This window comes from Tympanuchus pallidicinctus, unplaced genomic scaffold, assembly GCF_026119805.1.
Source record: "Tympanuchus pallidicinctus isolate F22 unplaced genomic scaffold, pur_lepc_1.0 scaffold1, whole genome shotgun sequence".
Classification (NCBI taxonomy): Eukaryota; Metazoa; Chordata; class Aves; order Galliformes; family Phasianidae; genus Tympanuchus; species Tympanuchus pallidicinctus.
The window spans coordinates 75092940-75120224 of NW_026294618.1; the positions used below are offsets into that span (position 1 = coordinate 75092940).

Here is a 27285-nt window from a genome sequence, read left to right on the forward strand (position 1 = left end):
GGAGGGGCATTTGGTAAAGAATCAATTTTAACTTCTATCCTACACAGCCAGCCTATCTCCTCACAAACTAGCAACAGAAGAGACTTTAAAGAGGAAAGCAGTGTATAGGAAGGGCCTGAGAAATGTATACTTGTTACTGAAAAAAAGTCTGAAGTAGAAGAAGTACAGTGGTTTTGTCTTTCTTTTTTTTTAACAGCTTATCATGTAGCTTATGACAGACAACTGAAAGCTTTTTGCCAATGACTGTGGCAATCTGTTTTGAGGCTAAAGCAGCTCTTGACTTCATGAATGGTAATTTTGGCTCCAGAAGAAACTGCAAGAGCCTTCAAAAGCTACTTTACTTGGCAGCATACAGGCACACTGCTGTTAGTACAGTGTTAGGCTGTTCTCCTCCTTGCTTCTGCAGTGGAATGCAGTACAGTTTCAAGAGCAAAACATGAAACGCTTGAAAATCTCCCTAATTTTCACCACTTGTTTCCACAACAGTCAGGCTAGCAGACAAGACACCCATTCCAGTGTGGCCAAAAGACCCATTTCTCCACACATACAAATGAAAGATGGGGTAGGAAAAGTACCAATTAAAAAAACAAAAAACACCCAGTAACAACAACAAAAACCATCAGTAATTAGATAGACTGACAATTCTGTAACCATTTTTTGACACCAGGAAAGCTGCTGTGCATCAACCCAAGAATTCACTCTGACAAATCTTGCTTGTGCAAAACTGGCATTCAGGGACAACCTAATAAGCTTTACAGAAGCTAAGTTTAACCATCTGTAATTCAAAGATAAAAATTCTTCATTCCAGGTTGTGAAAATAAACACACACCAACAACAGTTCCTGTACCATATACTACCTGGAATAGAGTATTTGCTCAGAGGATGTTTTCTGCTTCCCAAGCGTACACTTGAGTGGAAGAATGAAAGAAAAACCTTGGAAAAGGAGCATAAATCACTCTTGCATTCACAGCAATTGTTGTTTCTTTGACTGCACTAATACTTCGTATCATTTTAGGCTACAGTTACAGTGCTTAGAAACTTTGTTTCACCTAGGAATATGAATTGCACAACTGTACAAAAGGATGGTTTGTACAGTGGAGTTAGGACAGTGAGAAAATTGAAAGTCTTGAAAATGAAGGTCTTTGCTTACCACAAGGCATATAGTAAGCCTTATTTACTCTTTGCAGAAGCAAAGCATTCCCTTCGTTTACTCCTGAAACCAAGGATGCCTCCATTCCCTGGCTGGTAGTTTTGGTGACAGCTACACAGAAGACAAGAACTCCCTAATTATTACCTATTTTTCACATTCAGGACTAATTCACTTCCTTGCCTGCTTTTCACCTTTTGAAGAAACGTTGTAAATTAGGTATAACAGTTATATTGCTCTCTCTCATCGCATATTTTTATTTTTTGATTTGCCTTAGCTAGGAGAGGAATTGGATGGCTCTCTCCTGAACTGTGAGGAAGAGAATAAAACTAGAAGACATGGCCTCCTGTCAGAAAGAAAAAAAAAGTATGAAGTTGTTTTGTTTTCTGCTACTGAGGAGAATAATCTTTACATGTAATGCTGATACAAAGACCTCTTGAAATACTTGCCACTTTTTTCAGTATGCCGTGTCAACCTCCTCTTTCCATGTTACACCACTAAAATACAAACCTTGCTAACTGCCCTGCCACGTGCCAGCGATTTAACAGCAAATGCTCCTTCTATCCAATCTCAGGCACGTGGTTATCTAAGCCATAATGTGAAAGGCCTGACAGAGTTCATTCTGTATTAAAGGTTTCTTACATTTGTCTCACAGCCAAAATCTACTGAACCACCCCCCGCTCTATCCTGACACAAGTTTTCCTTCCTTTTTTTTTTTTTGTGAAGGAAAAATAAGTTTTATTTGGAATGAAAAGGAAGCACGTGAGTAACACTGTACAGCATACAGAAACAAGTCGCTCTCAGAAATCTGGAAGGGGAACATGTAACTCCTGGGTTATTGCCAAAAGAAATCAGATTCTTTGTATTATATCACAATGCTTATAAATGAAAATTATTCTGAAACATTTTCCAACACTAGGAAGATAAAATATGTTTATGTCATAAGGCAAATGCTTATCATTTTCCCTACATCGAAGACAAATGCACAGAATATTTTTAATGTTATTTCTAAAGCATCTCAATTTAGAATTACAAAATTGTTTGTGCTTTGTTAGCTCTCCAAAGATCTTCTACTGGTTACATTACAAAAAGTTTCAAAGGGCATCAGAACGTTAAGAATTCTCACCAAAAATAACCCTTTTTAATTAGAGAAACAGTTTGCTGAAATACATGCTTTGGAAGTAGATAAGTGCAGGGATTTTAAAGTAGTAATAAAAAAAGTAACATTATAAAACATGTAACTCAAAAATCAGTACTGTTCTTTAATAATTGCAAATGAACTTTTTACAATATCAATTTCCTAACTTCCCGAGCACACTTTCCGGTAAACACTTGAGTGTCCTCTGTGAGTTACAAAGAGTTCAGTTTTCTGTGCTATACAGCTAAAAAAAAAACTTGGCATCACACCTTTTTTAAAAAAAAAAAAACAGATCACACAATAATTTAGACAGCATTTATAGCATTACAAAATCAGAATCCCTCTCTTTAATCACTCACAGGAGCAGCCATAAGGAATACAAATAATGAGGATGTAAAACTATCTGTGCAAAACTGCATTATTTTTACTGTCTAAAATTTCAGGGAAGTAACACCGCCAAAAGCAGAGAGAGGATAACAAACAGTCATGAAGTAATGATACCTCAGATTTCCAAACAGGAATTACATTATGAACTAACATTAGGGAAAAAAAAAAATTGATGGCACCTTGAACAAATAACAGATGTCCTGGAAATTGCAGTTGAATAAGAACAGATACAGGTTCAAGTTAAAGTCTCTTTCAGGAGTAGCAATTGATTTAAAGATATCAACTCTAGCATTTCTTTCCATGCAAAAAAATCTATCTTTCCAACATCTTTGCTTTGCGGGCTACTAATGCATTTAGGAATGAGCAGTCTTTTGAGGAGTGTGCTTTCTTCCATGCATCTGAAATCTTTAAAACAGCTGGATCATTGATTCCCTGGACTTCCCTACTCCAATCCATTTAACTGCAGGAGAGAAAAGTAAACTTTTATTATAAGAATATAAAGAAAGATTGGATTGCAGCTTAAGATAAGACTTATCTTCTTAAGTACTTAAGATCTTTAGCTCTATAGCTACAAAGAAAAGTATTATATTATTAGTAGGTTAAGAAGTTATATTTACATCTACTGTTTCTGAAGTAAGAATGCGCTGGTAGTTTGGAAAAGCAAGAAAAGTCTTCAGGCTCCTGTAACAAATAAATCTATTTTCCAGATCATGAGAAAAAAAAATACAGAAACTGTTAGAAAAGCAAAGATTTGCCTCACTGCTGTTCCCAGCTTTGGACAGAATCAGATCATCTTTATTAGAAAGCTTGAGAGTAATAGGTGGTTTGTTAGCTTAGGATCTCCTACTGCCACACATATTTAATACCTCAGTACACCAGTGGTTTCACTGACTTCATTATGGCAGCAGGACCCTATTATAACCAATTGGGAAAACACTTAAGCTTAACTTCAAAGAACATCAGTTGAATGAGAGCTACAGTGTAAGCCAAAGAAAGGATGCTTACGTAACATCTGCAACTTCTGAAAATTTTCAATCCAACAGACAAACAGATCAACAAAAAGTGGTAAAATTAGTAATTGCAAGTATCACCAGCTAACTACAACTTAATTTTTTATATAGTGAATGTTCATTAAGGCAGAGTGTATGAAAGATGAGTTTCATGGAGCTGGGAGAAATAAATAAGTCTTCTTTACTTACCAGGAACACCTAACTCCATTTCTATAAAACGAACGTAGTTCTGTGCATTTACAGGCAACTCATCGAATGTCCTTGCATTTGATATGTCTGTATCCCATCCTGGGAGTGTCTCATACTTTACCTCTACTTTACTTAAGACTTCATGGTTGGCTGAAAAGCAAACAAGATACATCCACAATGTTCGTACATTCTCTGTCACTAAACATGTAGATATAAGCTTCTTATTCTTTTCCTATAAGAAGAGATTTTCTCTTAATGCCAGCACTAAATGTGCTAACACATCCCTGTGTTAATATAAGCAGAGAAAGCAAATCTAAGCAACAATCAAGAATTAAGACTTTTGGAATTCTACTACTAACAGTCACATATATTTTGTTTAAACTGGAAAATGTAATTTTCAGGAAGTCTGCTCAAAGTTTTGATTCTTTTTTGCTACACAAACATTAAGACCCAATTCTCCTCTCAAGAAGGAATTTGGTTGTTGTAAAAGCAACAATTATGTACCAGTTTGTGAGTACTGTACAGTTAAAGTACATATTCTAAATGGCACAAGATTGTACATATTCTAAAAGAGTGTACTTTTTATTAAATAAACATAGTAGTAAACATGTCCTGTTTATACAGAACATAATACTCATGCCCCAAAACTTTACAACAGAGTAGTATGCTTAGTTCAGTTCTTAAGGGTCTTAGATTTAGAATAGGAAGAAAGGTAGTTTGCCAACATGGTATCCAACATTGCAAGTCCTCTTGTCTCTACAGCAGAGCCCACAGCAGTTATCTTGATCAGACACGAAATGTTCTATTCTTGGTATCACTGTATGCAAAAGATGTACAAAGAGCCTTTCAGCATCTACCATGATAGTCAGCAGTGTGAAGGGACAGAATTTATCAATCAAATCATCACTGCAGATCTGAAGGTGGAGTCACATATTCCACTGTTTCACTTCTCAGAATAATGGCCCTATTCTTCCAATGACCCTATTCCATTTTGTCAGTCATTTAATACCTTGCTACAACGATTTCCATCAATTATGAATCCTATGATCTCAAGCCGTGAAGAAACATGTTATTCTGGAACTGAACAATTCTATTAATTTTCTGAATATTAGCATTGAAATGACACTCTGAGGCAAAACAAAAGCCTTAAACCTGACTAAACGTTAAACCTGATATCAAAGACACATTGGTAAAAAAAAAAAAAAATGGAGGGTACCAGTATTCTAGCCTCCCTAAAGAAGGCAGCATTCTACCAAAGACCTTGTAATTGATTTTAGTTATGCTCCATGTCTCAGATACCCAATCAAGCCACTCTTGCAAAGACAGTCAGTCAAACTGGGAAGGTGTTGTAGGTGCAAAAGGCATAACAAATATGCAAATACAGAATCACAGCTAATTTTCCCCCTCAGTGTGTGTGCAGCCAACAAACTCAGGCTCAAATTATTCAATAATTTGTCCTGGTGAATGTGAGTGCTCAAAAGCAGTGACGTCTTAAATAAAGCCTCTATGAACTAGGCCCTTTTGAGTAAGGGCAAAGAACACATGCTATGGTCTATTAACTTCAAAGCTTGCAGTAGTGAGAAAATGCACACTTTGTGTTGGAATTGAGTTAGCCTTGACAAGCAGGCAGGAACACTAAGCATATCTGATTGCAAAAGCCAAGGATAAGCACTTTACGTCACAAGCAGTAACAATTAAGCTGCTGTCTGCTGCCCTGGTAAATTGTAAAATAGCTATATTTGAAGTGTAAAAACACACCCATCTCCAAGCATTGCAGATGGTCCAGAATAAGGTGCCAGCTTGAAAGTCTACAAGCAGTTTGGTTTTACTTTGAATCCTCTCTGACTAAGATGGGTAGGAAAAGGCTGAAATCACTTTGAACTGATTAGTCTAATCGCACCTACATTCTTCCATTACTCTTAGTTCAATTCTTACTTCCCCAAAAGAAAGGAAGAAAAAGACAGGATAAATTTCTTGGTGCTCCTAGTGATTCTCTCATGTTGCTCCAGCAGGCATGGTAAAAGACGTGCTGTAAAAATGAACCATTAACTTAGCTCAATGTAGAAACAGATACAGTAACCATCTAGATTTCTCTGAGTTTTTCCCTGAGGGCAGTCATCTTTTAGGCTTTCTGGAACATTCCTTATTCGCACAGCTGATTAGATAACAGAGAGCACAGATATAATGACAGCTGGTAGTCTGATAGTAGAATTTTGAGAAAGAGCAGCGTGATATTACTTTCCAACTGGGAAAGAACAGCTGATGTTTGGGATCTTGGCATAAGTGTAAAAGGATCTCAGTGTAGAAGATCCTTCAGCCATTTCCAGAAAATGAACATGCAGTCACATAGATCAGATCAAAGGAGCACCTAACACAGGGTCCCAGCTCTGCAATCACCAGTAAACACTCGAGACAAGAGCACAAGAAAAAAAGCAAGCATGAAATAAAAGTTTCTTAAAAATACTCTCCCAATGTTTAAGAATCTGCGTTTTCCAAGTCTTCTGAGCAAGAGGTTGCATCTGTGATGAGATTAAATTGTACCTGAGCTTGTACAGGAAGCATTAGCAGGACTAGACAGTGGTTTTCACATTGCTTTTAATCTGGACCATCCTATAACTGGTAGGGACTTCTACCTTTCTTCCCTAAGCTCGCAGAACCAAACAATTGGCAGGAAGACAATGGCCAGATCCACCCCAGGAACCACTTACAAGCTGACATGATGAGATGTAAATCGCTAAGACATAAGTAGTTCTTTCTTAACAGCAAGTGATGAATTGACCACAGAAATCTAACATGAAAAGTAAAAAAGATTCCTACAATTCTCAGATTCAGCTAGAAAAATCTAGAATCTATGTAATAAGTCTTTTTTTTTTTCTTCCTGAGATGTTAGTACCCTGCTTCTAACTTGGAGACAGTCATTTCACACGATGAATCAACATCTCCAAGAAAATGAGATGGGGGGGAAGGGACAGAGAGAAAAATATCCTGCTAGTGAAAAATTTCAAGACAAGAACTTTTCTAGATTGAATTCAAAATATCAAAGTAGCAAGTTAAGAAATATCTAAGAGCCTGTAAAATGAAAGGGGAAGACAGTTACCTTTTGCTTTCCTACAAAGAACTAGGGCTTGGTGTTACAAGAAACCTGCAGTATAGGTTTAGAAAATCAATCAAATCAATCAAATATTGAAGAGTATAGCAGTGAAAGAGAGAGATGGGGAACACAGAGGTACTATGAGAGACAGCATCTTCCAGCTTAAGGGATGATCAGCTCAAACTCCTTCTGACAATTCTGGAAGACATGCCAGCAGCAAAAATCACAGCTTCTACTACATTTCTACTGAAATCTTAACAGCTAAATCAGTTAAAAGAGTCATATTGTACTGCAGTGGCCAAAGGTCAGCTTCCTGTAATACAGGCACATGCAGGGAGCAAAGTATGCCTTCAGGAGCCTTAACAAGATTCTGGTCCCATTTGAGACACGATATATATATACATCACTGAATTAAATCTTCATTCTGGAAAGCATGGCCATCTACTTAAGTCATCCTTAATGATGGACTGCCAAAGGATGTCTTCTGTCCTGAACATAAGACAGCACAAATAATCCTCAGGTTAAATGACAGGGCTACAGATGAGTACCTATGGAGTAGTCCTCAATTCCAATGCACACTGTCCGTAATGTTCAAAGGCTATTGCAAGTACAAAAGTTTCCTTTATTTTTTGGAAAAGATAACAAGGAAACAATATTCGAGTTTTACATGGGGAAAACCATTTCCTGGTTTAGTACAAAATGGCCACTAAACTTCCTGAATAAATCACACATCATGTTACTCAATATGCACTCATATTTTTAGCTGGCACTTTTGTTTGAAGATAACAGAGGGCAAATCAATGAGAGAACCCCATCAAGCACACCGAAGAACAGAACTACAAATTTCCCCAGACATACTAATTTCAAGGACTACTGATAGATCACTGCTTATGTCTTTATACATGATTACACATGTAAACTACCTAAAATCTTTTCTAAGTTGCATTTAATTATCTCTGACCCACCTCAAACCCCAAGATAGCAACTAGATCAAAAATGTATGCATACGCAACATCAGAAAACCAGAAAGCCCAATCCTTACTACTGAACAACGTTCTTCCTTTCTCTGGAGTATTTGTACAAGAAAATCAAAAAGGATGTGTTACCTTAAAAATAGTATTTAAAAAATTTTAGCAGCCAGATATATTTTTGGCCACTGTCCTCCTCAGAGTGGGACTACAGTTTCCATCATATGCTATGCTGCTCCTGCACTGAAATACACTCTTATTTTCTCCAGAACTGTTTATTTCCTCCTTGCACCTCTCCTCCCTTCCTTTTTTACATTGTGCAGGTGTGCCTGATTATTTCCTGGCTGCTCTGTGAGTTAAGGGATTCTGACTTGTTAAAAAACAATATGCACAAAAGATCTGACTTTATCTGGCTTTTCAGCTGGAACAGTAGCCTCATCTGTTTCACTGCACCTCTAAATAGTCTTGTCCTGCGGGAAGAGGGGGATGAATAGTTTCAGATGTTTTAGATGCTCTTTCCAGTAGGCAAATAACACTGCAGTACAGGTATGGTGCAGAGTGTATCTCAGAAGACCTTGAAGGCTTAGTGCTGAAGTAACAAATTCCTGTCATAAATTTTACAAGTAAAAGTCCAATGTATTCAAGTTTCAGGTTGCATTTCAACAATATCTAAAACTGTTGAACAAGTGGCCTTACCTGGAAAATGAGGTATGACTTCACCATCTAGTTTGTATGCAACACCAACTTTGATTTCTGGAAATACATCCAAGATATCCAATTTGGTAAGAGCCAATCTATAAAGGAACATTACTCTGTTTAAATATGTTTTTTAACTCCTCTCAACTTTCAACACATTTTAAAAACATAGGAGAAAACTGATTCCTGCACTTTGAGCACACTGCCATTAATTCTTTTTCCCACAGAAAAACAGCCTCTGTGACACTATTCCATTCATTTTCCTGGCGACTTAAAAAACACCAACAAAAACAGCCTTTTGATTGGGCACTTAGATGTAGCACTAGAAGAAAAGTGCAAAATTCAAATAATGAGCATTCTTGAGTGGGCTACAGTTTTAAGTGGTAGAATTTTAATTGGCCAGAACGCTACCAAGATACTTTATGACCATTCATTTAATTTGGTTTCATAGCACGATGCCTGTTGCTGTCTGCTCTTGTCGTTTGCCACGCGTGCCTGTCCTTAAATATCAAAATAATAAAATAGTGGCTGTGTAAACACCAGGTTGCATAACCAAAACATGGTATTTTAAGTGAAAAGAACAAGAGACAAGAAAAACAGGACAATGTAAGTAAAGCATGTACTTAGGTAGGTTTAGAGTAATCCAGAGCATATCACAATTTTTCTATCAAGTTGCCAGCAAAGCTGTCGAAACAACTTACGCAGTAAAGCCATTAATCATGTAGGCATATCGGAGTTGCACGAGGTCCAGCCAGCCACATCTTCTCTTTCTACCAGTGGTAACACCAAACTCTTTACCCCGCATTTGCAGCAATTCTCCAATTTCCTAGCAAACAGTAGTATTATTACATGAGTCTCTTTTCATCTGCAGGAAGCATACATCTGCATCATATATTTTACCAATGTCTTATAATACCATAAATTACTTTAAAACTTTTCCCCCATTTTTCCACAAAGTTGTCAGCCGAGAATGAACACAGAAATACAGAATTCTACTCCCTGTTCAAGAGAATGCTATCTGAACAAGTGTCTCGAAAATTCCTCCTGCTCTAGCCTTCTATTCCACAGAAAGATCTAACAAGTTGTCAATTAGATTTGGCAGTCTCGGAAGCACAGTTTAGAATGATAGAATCATTTAACGTCGTAGATAGGAAGGGACCTTAAAAACCATCTGTTTCCAACCCCCAGCCATGGGCAGGGCTGCCACCCACCAGCTCAGGCTGCCCAGAGCTCCATCTAACTCAGCCTGAAGCGTCTTCAGGGATAGAGCATCCAGAGCTTCTCTGGGCAGCGGTGCCAGGGCCTCACCGTCCCGAGTGAAGAAATGTTGTTAATCATCTCAAAAACCTCAGCTCATTGCCCAAACACTTTCTGCTGAAAATGAACAGAACTATATTACAGTTTCTTACAGTCAAGGCTATTCTTGTACCAGAAACAGTAACGTGGAACTCACTTAACTTACTGGTGACAATAAATATAGGAACTCCAGTCATCATGACACAGTGAGTAAGAACAAACACATAAATAACAGAATTGGAAGAATGAGGTATCTAAACACAGTTGTCTTTTTTAGAAGCAATACTGATTTAATGTAAGACAGACACAATATTTAACTCTGTAACATGTAAAGGCAAAGGAAAATAATGCTTACATTATCTTGTTCTGTAGGAAAGGCACCAATTCCAACTCTAGTTGTATACGCTTTCACAACTCCATACACTTCCCCAACATTCTGTGGTGGCATGCCCAGACCTGTGCAAACTCCACCAACTGTGCAGTTTGATGAAGTCACAAACGGATATGTGCCTATTAAAAAAAAGAAATGAGTTTAAAAATCACATACACACCGTTTTTGTTTGTTTGTTTGTTTAAAACAGATTTTACATGTCAAACCTGGTAAGGATCACTGGTACACTGCAATTACCTAGATATTACAATACATGAAGAATAGGAAAACAAAAGCCAACACCATACATTATGTGTATTCTGCAGTCAGATTTAATAAGCTCTTAGATCCTATGTACACTGCTTGATCCCTCCTTATTAAAACAGCAGAAATAGAATTACTACTTTAGTAGACTTTTTTGTCATTACTTCATCAGAATTCAAAGTACTTAAACATCTGGAGGCATTCAAGGCCAGGCTAGGTGTGGCTCTGGGCAGCCTGGTTTGGCAGTTGGTGACCCTGCACACAGTTGGAGGTTAAAACCAGATGATCACTGCGGTCCTTTTCAACCCAGGCCATTCTGTGATTCTATGATCTGAAGATCTGTGATTCCAACTGGTACAAAAGCAGAATCTAACGATTCTGAATGATCATACAAGTCAAAAATTGGAGTAAGATTCCAAGAAATCATGCCTCATGTTATATAAAATAGATTCACTATTAAAACAATGTGAAAATTTGAAAAGAGATCAATATGAAAATGATATAAAATGGTCAGAAAATACAGGTTTATCATTTTATATTTCTGGAGGAAAAATAACACACTCTACGAGCTGGTCAACATAATATAATGCTAAGAAATCACAAGGAGGAGTAGAATTCAAAAAAGAGTTTTGCTTAAAAAAAAAAAATCAATTGGAAAAAAATGATTCCCAATAGTGACATAAAAAATAAAGGAATTAATTAAAAAAAGAAGCAACCCAACTTCTAGAATATAATCTAGTTGACTGGTGATTAGTTTGTCTCTGGTTAAGTATTCAGCCTTCAGCCTGGAAAACAAAATATTGCTAAAAGAGTTAAACTTCCTATAAAAGATCAGCTTTCTACCTCATGCTGCAGATGGTTTTTTTCCTTTTTTTTTTTTTTCCAGAATAAGTATCAGAGATGGAAAAAGAACAATCAAGACAAAAGCAATACAACAGTACAGAAAAATAGAAGCAATTAGAAACTGCTCAGTGAAGTTTTACAAACTACGTACCTACCATGAGGTATATGTAGTTTTGGGTTGGTGGTTTTTTGTTTTTTTGGTTTTTTTTGCTCAGTTCAAATCTCTGCAGAGAAACACTGGTTTACGTGTGTAACGTTATGTTTGCAATAGCAGTTCACAAGCACTAATTAAGTCTGTATTTCTCTATGTCAGAGTAGCTGAATTACTCTTTACTGCCAGATTCTACAGCTAGTGGATGTCACAGCTGGAGTCAATTAGGGTGTTCTTGCTCATTTTCAGCTCACAGATTGGTAAATTGACAGTAGTTTATCCTCACCCAGTGTTTAAAACAGAGAAAATCAGACACAGTCACAGAGACACGTGCAAGCATCATAACAGGCTTCAGAAAAGTGGCAGAAATGCAAGACATGCACAGTTATAACATCTGTTGGTATTAAAACTTCTGTGCAACAAGGCACAAAAAATAGCCTCATCCAGAACAATCAATAATCAAATTTGGTATCGTCAAATCTTTTGACTGAGACCTGACTGTTGTCAACCTAGGTGCCCAACCAACTGGAAATATCCGTCTGAGGAGAGAACAGAGATTCCTGTGTCAATCTGCTTCTCAAAGCACAGGCAGGATAAAATCCAGATAACTCTGTCAATATTACGGACACACTTGATGATTTTCAGACATGATCTGCTTTTCCTGCGCTTAACAATCCAGATTCTCAGTGTCTTTCCTTGCATTGTGGAACAGTGAAACATTGTTACATGGAGTTGAAAACACTGACTTTCGAAGAGTTGTACTGTAAGTATTTTGCATACATGCTTTGTCTCTCTATTATGGAGACCTCCATTTTCCTTCTAAGTGTTTTCCCAAGATTTATAGGCACGTGAGCTATTTCGCATGAAATATACATTATGCTGAAGTACCACTTACAATCTCTTTCAAAAAATAATTTAATCACCCAATCCTTACTGTCGCTTTGAATGAGAAACAATCAAGAAATGATCTTGGGAGACTCTTGAGCTCCTTGAAAGCATTTATGTAAAAACATTTTTTTTTCCACTGATTGTTTGGTAATCACAGAGTAGAGTTCTTGTGGAATACAAAACATTTGTTCCACAAGAACAGATATGCACAGAAGAGTTCATATTGAACATATATAAAATATATAGTAATAACAAATGTATAGCAACCTGCATCTCAGAAGGGTTATACCTACCAAAATCTATGTCCAGTAGCGCTGCATTTGCACCTTCTACTAAGATCTTCTTTGGTGGTCCATGTAAAGCCTCATACATGAAATAAACACCATCCTTTACCATTGGTTTTATTTTTTCCATGTAGGCCTAAAGAATAAGAGTAGTGGATACTATAATTTCATTATAATAGAAGACAATCAGAGTGGAAGTGCTTACATTTATACTCTTACTTCCTTTTGAAAAGGAAAAGCAAAGCAAAGATGTAAAATAAATGCTAAAGAAATACGCTATAATATGTGAACAAGGGAAGGAAGAATATTATACTCAAGCTTTACATACACAGAACATACAGTCTATTGAATTAAAAAAAAAAAAAACAAGAAAAAATCCAATTTCTTTAAGAATTTTAAAGACTTAGAAATATTCAAGCTTGAGAATAACCCCATGCTGTATTACACGTAAGTAATTTTCCTCAAGCTACAATTACATATTTTTCCATCCTACCACTCCATTATAGGTATTCTGTAAATGTGCATTATGTAAACTACAAACCATTGTAACACGTACAAATGAAACTGATTTTTAGTCCTACATATTGATGTAAGTACTTCAATTCAACAGATATAAAGTGAACAAAGCTGAAGTTCTAAGAGCTCCCACATACTCAATTCTAAACTAAAGATAGGAGAAGGATGATTTCTTCAGCCTGATTTTCTGTAAGAATTAAACATATGTAACTGTGCATGCCCTCCTCTGTTCCACAAATACCTCACTATTTTTAACTCATGTCAAATTTGGTTGACATTCTCTAAGGGGTAAGAAAATCTCAGAAAATTAAACTCTTAAAATGCTGAGAAAAAAATAAGACAAAGAACATTGCATGCTGAAATTGTACTAGTAGACATAAGAGAATCAATACAATTGAGAAATCTCACAAGTGTCTCAGGTGAGTACAGGGAGAATCAAATCAGACTTCATATTTAACCACGAGAGTTGTTTGCTGATAATCAGGCTTCATTACTCAATCTACAGACTAACAACAATGAAAAAAATCTTTTTTTTTCCCCCTAAGGCTTTATTACTTCAGTTCATAATGTTCCAACAATGTTCTGCCTTCCCCAACCACAACCTTGATGCTTGTTTTTTCTAGCCAGTGTGTCTGAGTAAGCGAAAGTCAAATAATAATTCTCTCAAAACAAGTCCTCTTCTTAAAGTTTACAATAGTTCCCTTGAAACCGAGTTTTTAAATGCTGCATAAAGCAGGGTGTCAAAGGTGCTTTTTTAAAGGTATTGTTATAGAAGGTTTTTTAAATGGATAAATATCAATGTCATAGGATAGGTATTTTAACTCATCACAGAAGTATGAGAGTCAGTCGCCTCAAGATTTATGTACACGGTGACTACATCACTTAACAGACAGAAACAGGCTTACCTTGAGTTTTTTCAATTCTCCTTCAATATCTATCTCTAAGGTGGGATATATTGCTTTGTACTGATTGGCTAACACTTTGAATCTGGAAGACAAAAGTCAGAGGTTTGTTTCGTTTTCCTTCTCTCACCTCCACCGACCCTGTAATGCACAGACTGAACATCCACAATTATTTTGTTAAATTAAATCATTTTTGAGCAGAATGGGTTATAAACAAACATCAACCTGCTGTAATTGTTTACACAAGGGCACACCCACAAATTAAAAATTATGCTTTTGAAACATGCATTAAAATACAAAAGTTACCTCTCAGAAAATTCATCAAAATCAGATACAAGATCACACATTCTGAGTCCGCTTCGAGCTGCTTTTGAAGAATATACTGGACCAATTCCTTTTTTGGTAGTTCCCAAACTTTAAAAGGTAATAAGAGAAATTATGATTGATATAGAACTGTTTTTTTTTTCTTTAAAGTTAATACACCCCTAGCATAAAATGAAGTGTGGTTATTGAGAACCTTGTTTTAAATGTCTAAAAACACCAGATACTTGTAGTAGTTAACAGCTTCTGAACATCACTGCTCATAGGCATGAAGATATTCACATTCTACATACTTTTGTTTTCAGACCAGTAACTTCTTGTATTTCAATCAATTTTATTTATCTATTTGTATATAAATCCCAATTTTTCTACCCAAGGAAGCAAATTCTAGAACAATATCCTGAAACACAATGAACTGAAAGTAACCATACTCCTTCCAAGATGCTTATTTTAAGAAGAGCTAAAGAAAAATATGAACAGTATGGTTTTCAAATCTTTGTGAGAAATACTTCATTTAATTCTGAAAGTCTCAGTTGAAGCCTGGAAAACAAATACTGCCAAACATCTAAGAGTGACATTGGTGCTCAAAATGCTGCACATACAAATATGATGTACATACACACAAAACGACTGAGAAACATTTCCAACTGTTGCTGATTCTGAATACTAAATTACTGTTCCTACCCCTCCTTACCTACTAATTTTTAAGCTGGCCAGCTAAATATGAGCAACAGTCCCATATCAATTAAGTGACAATCTGAAAGACTGCAAAATCTTTGCCATGTGTCATTATAAAGAATAAAGTCAATACTGAAAAAAGAAATCTGATTTTTACTGTTTAATATTATATGGATCTTTCCAGCTGATACTGGAACAGCAAGAACATCAAATTTGATTCCTTTAAACTGCCTTGAAGGTCGTAACATAATTCAAGAAAGACTCCATTCTACTCCATAAGGTACAAACTAATCCCAAGGTCATATCTAAACTCTATATCAAAAGGTAGCAGGTATCAACTGATATGCAACTAAACTGAAATACAGTCATGATCAGTACTTAATTCTTTTTAGCTAGACCATTACAAGCTTGAACTAGATTCAAAAGAATAACCTTGGAAAAAGCAAACCAACAAATGTTCTGATTAGATCGATCTCAGGGTGTGACATGTTTGTCTGCAGTCCAATATGAAAGACATTTCAATTAACTTTGCCTAACAGTATTGTTTAAATACATCAGGAGATTGTGGCCTTAAATAATTGGCTCTAGCCTCCACCTCAATTCATATCCCTCTCAAATAATTTTTTAAAAAAGAATTGGTTTCTATTTATTAAGGCAGATCAATTCATAAAGGAGTTATGCTTTCAGAAGACTGTATTTACTGACATTAAAAAACTGCGTAAGCATATCTACTTCTCTATTACATTACATTTTCTACAACCTTTCTGGAAGGGAAACTACTGAAACTGGACAGAAATTCAGATAAAAATTGAACTTAATATTTATAATACTCAAATCTGAAGTGTTAAGACACAAAAGTTTAATACAAAACATGCTATACAGTCAAATCTACAGTTAGACAATACTAGCTAGCTCTTCCAGATTTCTTCCTCCCACAAGCAGAAGCCTTCCAATGATCAGTTTCTGAGATCCTGTGTTCAACCCATCTGTAAAATACTTCCCCCACTCCAGTCATTTAGCATTAATATTTTGGAGGAAGTAGATGGCCTAATGCTTTTATCCAACAGAAGATTTAATAAGTTTGGGAACTGTATGATCACTGCAGAACTTCAAGAATATAATAAGGCTAAAGGGAAGAACAGACACAGCACTTCTAAGAGTGACTTAAATTTCTTAGCTTTAAATGTAACTTTTTTAGAGGCCAAAGTTCTTTTAAATAAATTAATTCATGAAGGCGTTCGTTGCTGTGCTTTCCCTTGTAATCTTCAATGTTGACTAATAAAATAGCTCCATCTCACAAGTAGCTCAGTGACTCTTGGTATTTTTAAATCACAGATATTACCATGTAGCAGTTTTAGCTTACACTCCACAGTCATTGCTCTAGAATAGCTGATATGAAAATACAGTCTCATAAAAAAATATATATACACACATACTCTGTTTGCTTTTTAATTCCTAAGAGAACAGCTAACAAGACTGCTGGTACAGCCCAGTCAAGTGTGAAAATGACCCAACCTAAAGAACAATTGACGAGTTAATGTGCAATAGCAGCCTGTGTGAAGCAAGATATGCCCAAATCAGACACTTTGAAAGGTTACTGTCAAGGATGATAACGCTTTACGGGTCTCAGTAAGGAAGACTAAATTGCTTCTCATCCATGTAGAGAGATTAAATTTACTGGTACCTTGGAAGTCCTACATTACTTGCCAGCTGTAGACTCTTCACATTGAATTCTGCCAGCCCTTTCCCTATCCCCAAGAAGGGAGCTACTTAGCAATAGTGTAAGAAACATTGCATCTAGTTTTTAAAACTTTCAAAATCCTCAGGAAGTCAGCAGCAACACAACCTAGGAAATATGAACATGTAATTCTAAAACTGAAGCATCCTGAGAAACTAAATCAGTGCTATCAGACCTTTTAGTTACTTGGAGACAATAAAGCAGTACTTTTAAATGTAGATTTGCAGCAACATATTTCCTGTAACCAATGAAAATACTAAGGAGCAAGAACCCTTTTTTATGAGGCAAACTGGGAACCAGGAACTTTTCCAGAGGGCAAAATATCTAGATGAAACTCTTTCATTAGGAATGTAACATTTTACTAGCCACTGCAGGACAAAAGAGAAAGCAATTCCAGAACACTCCACATTACAGACTTACAAGGAAACATTTTATATTTGATGACAATCAGTAATGAAAATCCAATACATCAATTCCTCTTTGTACTAAGCCATCCATTAAAGTACCTACTTCTTTCCTGCTTGTTCTTGTCTTTGTTGTTCTTGGATGCCATCAGCAGCTTGGTGGAAATCAAATACTAAAAAATAAAAATAACTTCTGTAAGTATAAATTTTGCATGAAATAAACAACCATATCAGTAATGCTCTGTTCAAACCAATTTTAGTCGTGTTCATCAATGTGGAAAAAAATATATACACACACTGATGAGAGGGAAATAAAATGACCAGAGTTTTTTCCTCCTCTTCTACAAACTACTTCTTGCCCACCTCCCCACCCTGAGTTCTGCAGTTATTCAGAGACTCTGTGTTTATTTAGTAGACTTGCAAGCTGCTTAACACATCTCCCATAGAAAAGCTAAAACATTTCAAGCTTCCAGTGGCTCAATAGAGCAAACGGACAGAAAAGAAAACATGCAGGTAAAAGAAATCCAGGACAACAGGTTATGCAAAGATGACATCCTGCTGAAATTTATGGTGGGAACTTTAAGTAAGAGTACGCATTCATTCTAAAGATTTCTTACATCACTTTACAGCACAAATTCAAAAGTTTTTGGAAATAATAATAATTTGGTAAAGATCCCATGAACACTGGTCATGAAAACCAGTGCAACTGTTTCTCAAAGATAACAGAAGTCAACTTCACAAGCCCTGCTTTTTTTTTTATTTTTTCAAGCATTACACATTATTAATGACAGGTAAGGATTATGCAAAATACACCTTCCATTAATTCTCTGTCCACTGTAGAAGTAAAAAATAAATTTGACAAGGTTCATGACAAATTTGAAGAGAGTCAAACTCTGTTCCAGTTTAACTGATGCCAGCTCATTTTTCTTAAGCACTATATCCTCAAAATTAAAGAATTAATCTACTCCTACACAGGTAGGATAGAAATCTTGCAAAGTAGTTTTTTGTTCAGTAAGAGCTTCAGCTTCTCTAGAACAGAAGTGATTTTCCTTGCTTTCCTTACCAAATTTACTTCAATGTTTCTTTTCATGCATTCCCATAATTTAAAGGATTAGATCACCAGTTTGAGCATATTTTAAGTTGATCTTTTGTTACAGACTAATTGCTCACAGACTGCCAACATTCATTTCTGAGAAGACATTTATAATACAAACAGATCTCAACACTGCCCTTCAAAATTTTCTAAGCAGAAGCATTTGCAACTCCATTAAGATGAAAGGCTGAATGATCAGTCAAAACTAGTTCTTTTTGCTCAGGACCTGTCTACCCACAAAAATTTCATGGTGCTGCCATTGTAACGTAATCACCACAGAACAGTTCCTCTAACAACCTAACCACCCCAAAGAATTCACATACAGTGATTCCACTGTCAAAAAGAATTTTAGAAATTTAGGAACTGTTACTCAACTATCTCAAGTGAAGAGCAATTACTCCAAAATAAAGGGGTATTTAATCTGAAATAACACATTCACTCACTGAGCTATTTGTTTTCCAGATAAGTTTTTTAAAAATCCTTTTTCTTCCCCATGTCATAAGCTTTTGTCTGATAAACACTTCAGAAGCTCCCACCTTCAGAAGAAAACTACCACAGCATCAATAACTCTATTTCCTAATTCATGCAGTTATGTAAGTATTATGTCACTAAATCTATTTTACAGCAGGAATTTATGTAGTGAAGACAGGCTAGGAGAAAAAGCCTCCAGCACTGAAGCTCCGTCTTGGTGGTTTGGATTATCAACATTTTTTTTTTTTTCCAGGCTCTAAACTGAAGTTTAGAGTCTTCTGGAACAAACCTGAATTAAAGCTTGATTCATGACCTCCCTGAGAGAAGAAATGCCACTGTCTTGATCCCAACAGATAAAATCTCTTTTCCGTAGTAAATGGCATTTCAGTTGGTATGGAGCTCATTACTTTGGAAGTCACATCCAGTCATGTGGTTTCCCAAACAAAGTTGATATATTTAATGAAAGGAAAGTAAAACTGCTTTTACATGAAGGAGGAAATGAGTCCTTCAGTGAATTAGCTCCAGAAGCACATTTTGACTGCTTCTCGTATCTCATTTCCAGCTTCAAAAGTGAACCTCCTTTCCAGGCTATGATCACAAATCGGGACTGAAGAGTCACTTCACAATATAAACCTAGGAGTGTGTCATATGGGCACCCCCAAGTTCTTTTTTAGTGTCTTCAATAAACCAAAGCCGTTATAATGTCTAGCATACAGAGATGTAACCCAAAGAAATTTCACTATAAATGTAGAGAAATGGCTAAAAAGTCACTCTTTACTGCCATGAAAAGTTCAGAGAGAAATATAAAATTGGGAACTTACCTATATGAGCCCTGTCAGAAATTACTAGTCTTTTTTCCCAGCCTTCTAGCCCTTAAAAGACAAAGTAAGATATTTCAAATTATGCTTTGCATAGCATTTTTCTCTTTTGATGCATAAAAAATGAATACTTTTTGTCTTCAGTCAATCTATTAATGAGCAATCACATTTCAGAGAAAAAAAGAATAGATTCCAATAATTAAAACTAAACATCAGCCCACAGACAAATCAGGCCTATTCTGAGAAAGAATTCCTGATACTCTACTAGCTCTTCAACTTCAGCAATCAATTAGTAGTTTCACACTTATGAAAAATTCAGTTGATTTACCTCATTTCTAGCAGACAGCTACCAAACATGGCCACAGACATGACAGCAAGAAGCCAAAGAGAGAACTCTGAATCAAGAGGATCACTGTCACACTCACTTCCATTAACACTCGTCATCACAGTATATGCTAAGATTAGAAGAGGTAAAGTGTTTTTAACAGCTAATGTAGTTGAACAGTTTGTTTTATTTATCAAATTCACTGCTTAAAGCAACAAATGTCTGCAGATAATTCTTATTTAGAACACGTTCTGTTTCTAAGTTGTACAGATACCTTTTGGCTGTCTATATTCCCCATCAAGGCCCTGGGTCTTTTAGCAAGACTTCTGTCAGAAAGAAGCCAGTAAATGGAGTTCTGGAAAAAACTTACTATACACAACCTCTGCAGAAAGCATCCTCAGCCTAAATCTCAAAAGACAGTAGGAAGTATCCACAAGCTATTTTAGGACCAATAACTTATGATTTCCTCACCTTTTCCTTTCTTCAAGTTTTTCTCAGTTTCTTCAAAGAGTCCTGGCAAATGAATTACAACACCATTTCCTGAGGAAAAAAAAAGACCATTACACAAAGCATAATGAATCATGTCAAACATGGAAGAATAATATTTCAATCAATTCAAAGTCACTTCATGCTTTGCACACAGAGTATTTTATTTTTTTAAACTTTTAATACATTACAATTTTCATTTTAGGAATTAATCTATAAAAGACTGATTTATATCCAAAGTGAGCCTTTTTGAGAAGCTCAAACTTTCAATTTAGATCAGAAAAACAGTAACAACACTGTGGGACCGTTCAGAAAGCAACTTCCTCTTCCTCATTTCTAAAATTAACTTCCCTCTTTACACCTAATTTTAATCACCCAATAGTTTTATAAGTTTTGCACATTTCTAACATCATTATAAACATCACCACTCCCTCAGGCCTCTTCACCTGTAAAGACGCAGAATATTCCACATAAGAGATTTTGGGTGATTAGGAGACTAGCAAAAATAAACATTTAAAAGTTCCATCAGAAGCAAACTCACTTTCCTACAGGAAACAGAATTGCCACACTGTCACATTGCTCAGAATGAGACTACGCAATTAACCAGTATCACCAACAGCTTTAAGAAGCATTTCCATACACCAGAACTGAACCATCTTCAGATGATGCCAAAGCCAGTAGATTTAAAGCTGTCAGTATGAGACTGTCTATAAAAGAATGAAGGGACCTGCCATTTGGAATTATATGCAAATCTTCTAGTTTAATCATCTAATAATACAAGCATTTTGAACATTAAAATATTGACTATTGAAAACAACTTTGCTAAAACTTCTGGGGTACAATCCTAATCACTTCTTCCCTCTGTTCTTCTCACACTTTTTCTTCTTCAATACTATAAACCCTTTCAGTGCAACCTAAGCTAAGCAGAATTTTTTTCTTCTTACTAAATACATTAGAACCTCTAAAAGAGTTTTAAACACAACAGTGCAAAAGAAACTAGAACAACAAAATTCCGAATAGACAAGGCCAAGAGATGGGCACAAAGATTTGTGAAAAGCTCTCTCCTGCCCACTGCATTTTTATAAGGTGTTTTTCCCTACTTGACCTGAGTCCAGCAAACAGAACATAGCAAATGAACATCCTTTTTCACAGGCTTCCAGAAACAACATTTAAAAGAAACATAATACAACAGCACACCAAAAGAAAATAAAAGCAGTAATGCCTGTCACAGCCTGCAAAACTAGGAGAAATTAGCATCCCAACCTCCCCTCCATCAGAGGGAACTTATATTTCCATGTCTATTTGGGCACTTTCCACAGAAGTACTAGATGGAGAGTTAATCCAAAGCAATTCAACTAAGAAATCATAATACAAAAGAGGCACTGACAAATTCCCATCGAGTACAGCATTAACACTGACTGCAAGCACACACTCACCACAAACCAATAACAAGAATTCAGCAGGTACTGAAAGATGCTCTTCAGTTGCTGTGTTAGTTAGCAAACTGACAACGACCACTTTCTATTTGTACAAGACCCAAGCTGAGACACATGACTATAGCACCAAAGAAACGAGATGTGCAGGAAGTAGTAGTGGGAAGGAGCATAACAACAAAATCCTGGCTTGTATAAGAACATTGTATAAGGGATGGGAGTTTGTGGTGTCAAAAAGGCCAGCTGAAAATCTTGGTAGGTCATAGTTTTTAAGTAATGCAGAAACAACTTCATTTGTGAAAGAGCACATGAACACATGCACAGCTATAGGATTGTTCTAAGCTCACCTTCATTTTCAGGAAGTAATACTGTGTAGCTTTTAAAATTTCTAAGTAAGTTAGTCATACAAACCATTCGAAGGAAAATGAGTAGGACCAGAAATAGGATTCCAAGATTAAAAATGGGTAAGTGTATTAATACGGAGCAACAGAGGACAACCTAAACCTCCTTTTGCAAAGCAAACAAACCGTAGGATCCTGACATCACTTAGTACTGTCACCGGCCCAAATCTTCTAGTGTACTCTCTTGAAGAGACCTTTTGACAAGATCTACACAGTACATGGATCTTCTTGGAATCAACATTCCTTCTGCAATTCAATGGAAAAGGGAAGAAAGTGGCTAATGGTACTGGTAGTCATTTATGGAGGCTGAAGAATAAAATGGAGGAGGAATTGTGACAATAAAAGAAATCATTGATAGGAAGAAAAAAAAAGAGGGAAAGAAAAATGAAGATATGCTTGGCAGTTAGCTGTTTGCATTGATAGAACAATAACAACAAAAATGACCTATCGAAGACAAAAGAAACATCCATAATCCAAACTTAAGCAAAGCTCAAGCCTGCGAGAATTTGAGGGAAAATTTCTGTCTGCTTCTGTCTGTCCTTGAGTATATTTTGTTGTTTTATTATGTCAAAAGTTTGAAACCACATTATTGTCTGGTTTTGCTTCAGAGATATCCTACTCACCAATGAATGCAGTGACTTTTGGGTTGATAATCCCACTTGGCAGAAGATGGAAGTCATATTCCACAGAATCCACGACGACTGTGTGTCCTGCATTATTGCCTCCCTAAGGTGGCAAGGAGAAAAATAAAAAAAAAATACATTAATAGTTCTTCATACGGAAGACAAATTAAAATAGTACACATATGGAATAAACTCATTCCATCTTCGACTTTGCAGCTTTCATTTCTGCTACTGGTAAAAAAAAAAATCTATTAGAGACCTCCTTCTCCCAGTAAGTCTGCTGTACTTGGTTTGTCATGCTTGACAAATTCAACATGTGTATTATCAGTCATAGATTTCGGATGGTATTTATCAAAAGTAAAAATGCCTTTTTTAAAAATAAGATTAATGTATTTCTAGAAATTGTTGGATAGAGCTATAAATATACTGAAACATGCAAACATTTCTAAAAGCCATCAACAGTTTCACTACGTTCCTACTACACTTATGAGGAATAAATATTAATAGTCAAACTGCGACATTAACAAAGAAAAATACCAGTTAAAAATGAGTAGATAAAGCCCTACTGTAATTAGGGAGGATAAGGTCAGCTGTTTGGCAACATGCAAGCTTGTTGTTTTGAATTTGTGGTTCAGTCTTTTCCATGTTTTTCCACAATAACAAGACAAGTTCATTCTATGCCTCCTCAGCCAGTACAAGGCATTAGCATTCAAAGCCCGCTGTTAAGAAGTGACTCTAGAGACAACCAAGACAACTGCGGTGAAGTAGAAGACCCCTTGCACCAACTAATATTCAGCATTTCTACCTTTTCTCACGACCATGAGGTACAAGAGTATTAAGAGATTTGTTAAACCGTGAAATACTTCAAAAATACAAAAAGGGCCCTGTGTCTAAGTCTTACGAAACTAAATAGATTACAAAACATTACAAAATATCCCCAGTTCTTATTTGTTATACTTTTGAATAAGCTCCAAGCCTACTTGCTACCTCTAAAACACTTAAGCAGCACAAACACGATACCTAAAGCCATATATCTTACATTATGAGTAAGGAATATTCTTAGATATTCAAACCTCTCTGCCATAGATAAATGCCTCATCTCAGCTTATAGCAGTCTGACACCCTTTGGAAACAGAGGGAAGACATAAAGACCTTCTCCTAAGGAGAACACCTGAATGTAAGTGAAGTTGTAATACATTACAGAGTTTTTCCATGCAGTACCTTGAAAAAGTTGTAGATTTCTCGATACAGACAGTTTTTACTGCAAGAGACTTAAGCAGAAAAGTCCAAATTTCCCATTCACTACATATGAAACATACACAAAAATAAAGCAAGTAATCTGTTTAATTAAAGTTCAGAAATAACTTCCGTCCCATCCTCTCAACAGCAGCAGTTAAGAAAGGTTTAGAGGTCTATCACCTCCACAGTTGCATCTTTGATTTAAAAGGATGCTGAACAGCTACATTAGCAAGCAGATGTCTTACAACTGTTTTCTAAATGCAGTGCTGATAACTCCTCAGGTACTGCAGGTTACTCAAAAACTAGGCTGTATCTGATGAACTATTAAGTTACACACATAAATTATACAAGCTATTTTTATTATACAAGCTATTTATGTTAGTAACTATTAAGTTACACACACATAAATTACAGCTATTTTAGCTATTATACAAGCTATTTATATGAGTTCCCTTACTCTATGTTTGCAAATCTAAGCAAAGCAGGTGAAGAAAGAACAGTTAGATACAAAAAGAGCATTTACAGTAGAGTGAATCTGACGAAATTGGTAGTTACCTTCTTCCTCATCAGATTCCTTCAATTTATTCCCATTAAATCCACTGGTAATATCAATATAAACAAATTGAACCTATAGATTGACACACTTTAAATGTAAATTCAATAAATAGGTCTAAGTACAATACTGGAATACTGAGGTGGCAGTAATTTGCCAATATGAAGATGAGTCCAAACCGAAATCCTGTACTGACCGGAAATTTCATGTTTTGCTTCTCAAGTTATTTAGCAATAACATTTTTTTTCTAGAATCAAAATGTTTAAGAGAAGAAAAAAATTGGCCATTGTATATCATGCTTAACAATAAATTCTTAGTCTTTTAAAAGATTGCCAAGCTCACTGTGTCATTTAGATGTGCTAACAAAGTTCAGCGGCCAGTCAGCTTGAGTAAGGTGCACAGCATAAGGACAGAGCTGCTGTTTGTTGGTAGTATCAAGATTTTTCCCTTACATTACTGAATGACGTCAAGGTACACAAAGGTGTGTTGTTTCCACGCTCATCTGAAAATACCTCATGGCTGACAGAATAAAACTGGCTTTTATCCTTTCAGCCTTGAACCGCAGGCACAGCGCAGCTCATGCTTTCTCCAAAAGCAAGCTAGTCACCCAAGTTATATAAACTTCCAGATCTTTGCTATTAGCAGCTATACTTCAAGGGAATTTGCTTGCAAGTTAAAAAAAAATAATAATAATAATCTCAGCATTGTGTGTGATGAATCACCACTTGAATGCACTCTTAGTTCTCAAGGTTTCTTAATGCTGGTTTGCAGATTATACTGAAATTTTAATCCTCAGAGTTCACTTGTTTGTGTTAGGAAAATGCCTACAGCATGGAAAGATTTCATTCCAAATGAGCTACTGATTGCCCAGTCGAACAATTGATAGGTAGGAGTGTCTGGTCAGTTCACACCCTGCTTTCAGCATCAGTCCGTCAAAAAGTTCAATTTTTAAAGTTTCAAACTGTATTCTAGGAGAGCACTACAACAACAGCATTCAATTAAGAAAGCCTTCAAAATATTGACTTACAGGTAAGCCCTAACCTAATGCAAGTGTACTGTTACATAACTAATGAGTCGTAATATACAAAGAGAATGATTCATGTCGTATACTTAAAGTGAACTATCAGTGAAATATACTCATGTTGTATGCTTAGATATTGCACAACACAGCTTTGGTAAACAATTTTGTTTACAAAAACCCAAATTCAGAGTTCTAGCAGCAGGGGGCTTGTTGAGTTCTTGAGTTTGGTGGGTTAATAGTGTTGGTTTTGGTCTGTCAGCAGAATTCCTATCTCCCCTTCATCCAGAAACTGACAATAACACCAACATCTTCGTAACTGTTGCCTCCAGGCTTAATCCAATGTATAAACTGAGGAAGTCACCTCTGGCTTCAGTCCTTTCTACCTGCATTTCTCACTCCTCCCTCACCACAGTGATCCAAAAGGGATCAGTTGGGTCATTCAAGCCAACACTCCTTTGATTCAATTATTTAAACACCAATGGAGAACTCCTGTGTTTCATTAACAGTGAGAAGAAATTTCGTTGTTTATTCTCAAACTTCAAAGTTTTATGAAGTTTTTGCCAAAGGGGAAGAAAAACACAGAGGTCATTTCTTGAGAAACATTTAACAAACTCAAGACTTTACATGCTCGGTACGCAATATTTTATCTCCAAATTACGTAAAAGTGACAGTCTGTGAGACAGCAAAGATGCAAACACCTAACACAAAAGATAAGTTAGGAACTCCTTTTAAGAAAAAAAAAAAAAAAAAAAGGAACAAATATATTAGCTACTTTTAAGCAAACTAAAGTCACAGAAGACCAAAAAACAGGTCAGCATCGACAGTATATGTAGGACTAGAAGAAAGCCTTCAAGGTCTGCAAGACCCTTGCTGTATACAATCAAACCAACGTCACCTTTTTATGTAGCTACGTGCTTTCTCCCTGCTTCCATGACTTCTCAGTATATTACAGCTATTTGTAAGAACTGATGCTGCCGAGCTTAACTTTTGCTTATTTAACACTGAAATAACTCTCTAGGTTATGCTAGGAGTCTGTTAGGTAAGGATACAAACAATCTTCTGTGTTCTAATAAAGCTTACTTCAAAGATTGACAGCTGTTTTTTGTATTTGTGCATCTCTATCAAAGCACAGCACTGCATAATTTTTAGCATACTCTGAGGTTTCTAAAATTTGATTTTCAGAAGTCAGCAATTTCCACATAACTGTGTTGGAGGAAGGTGAATGAAAAGTTAAAACCATTCACTTTCCACTTGCCCTTTTCTCCCTTCCTTACACTATCCCTTCTACCCACACCTTTGTAACAGTATTTGGAAAGTCTCTCTTCTCTCACATGTTCTACAGCGCCAATGGGGTCATCCCTCTCAGCAAAGCAGCCCAGAGCTTTGCCAAATTATAAACAGTATTAAGTTGTGTCTTGAATAGGATTTCCTCAACTTTTCAGCTGCCATGAGCCTGGACTTTGCAAAACAAAGCTGTCTTCCCTTAATTTTTCACTTTTCCTTGTGGTCAATGCCTAGTATCACTGTCGCTTCTCAGAACT

The 27285-nt window shown here is 36.2% G+C and overlaps 1 protein-coding gene across 2 annotated transcripts in view; it reads right to left on the reverse strand.

Moving 5' to 3' along the window:
- Positions 1-2385: 2385 nt before the first annotated feature.
- ADSS2 (adenylosuccinate synthase 2) overlaps positions 2386-27285 on the reverse strand; it is a 32116-nt gene continuing 7216 nt past the window's right edge. Inside the window, exons 2-13 of one of the 2 annotated variants that reach the window (XM_052673303.1) lie at positions 22932-23034; positions 20460-20528; positions 19667-19717; positions 17388-17454; positions 14447-14554; positions 14144-14225; positions 12732-12858; positions 10278-10432; positions 9328-9452; positions 8627-8724; positions 3872-4021; positions 2386-3132 (exon numbers count right to left, since the gene is read on the reverse strand). In XM_052673303.1, coding sequence (XP_052529263.1) covers positions 3080-3132; positions 3872-4021; positions 8627-8724; positions 9328-9452; positions 10278-10432; positions 12732-12858; positions 14144-14225; positions 14447-14554; positions 17388-17454; positions 19667-19717; positions 20460-20528; positions 22932-23034 — 1188 coding nt within the window. In that variant the 3' untranslated portion in view covers positions 2386-3079. The remainder of the gene's footprint in view (positions 3133-3871; positions 4022-8626; positions 8725-9327; positions 9453-10277; positions 10433-12731; positions 12859-14143; positions 14226-14446; positions 14555-17387; positions 17455-19666; positions 19718-20459; positions 20529-22931; positions 23035-27285) is intronic. The other variant, XM_052673313.1, reaches the window with a different exon arrangement.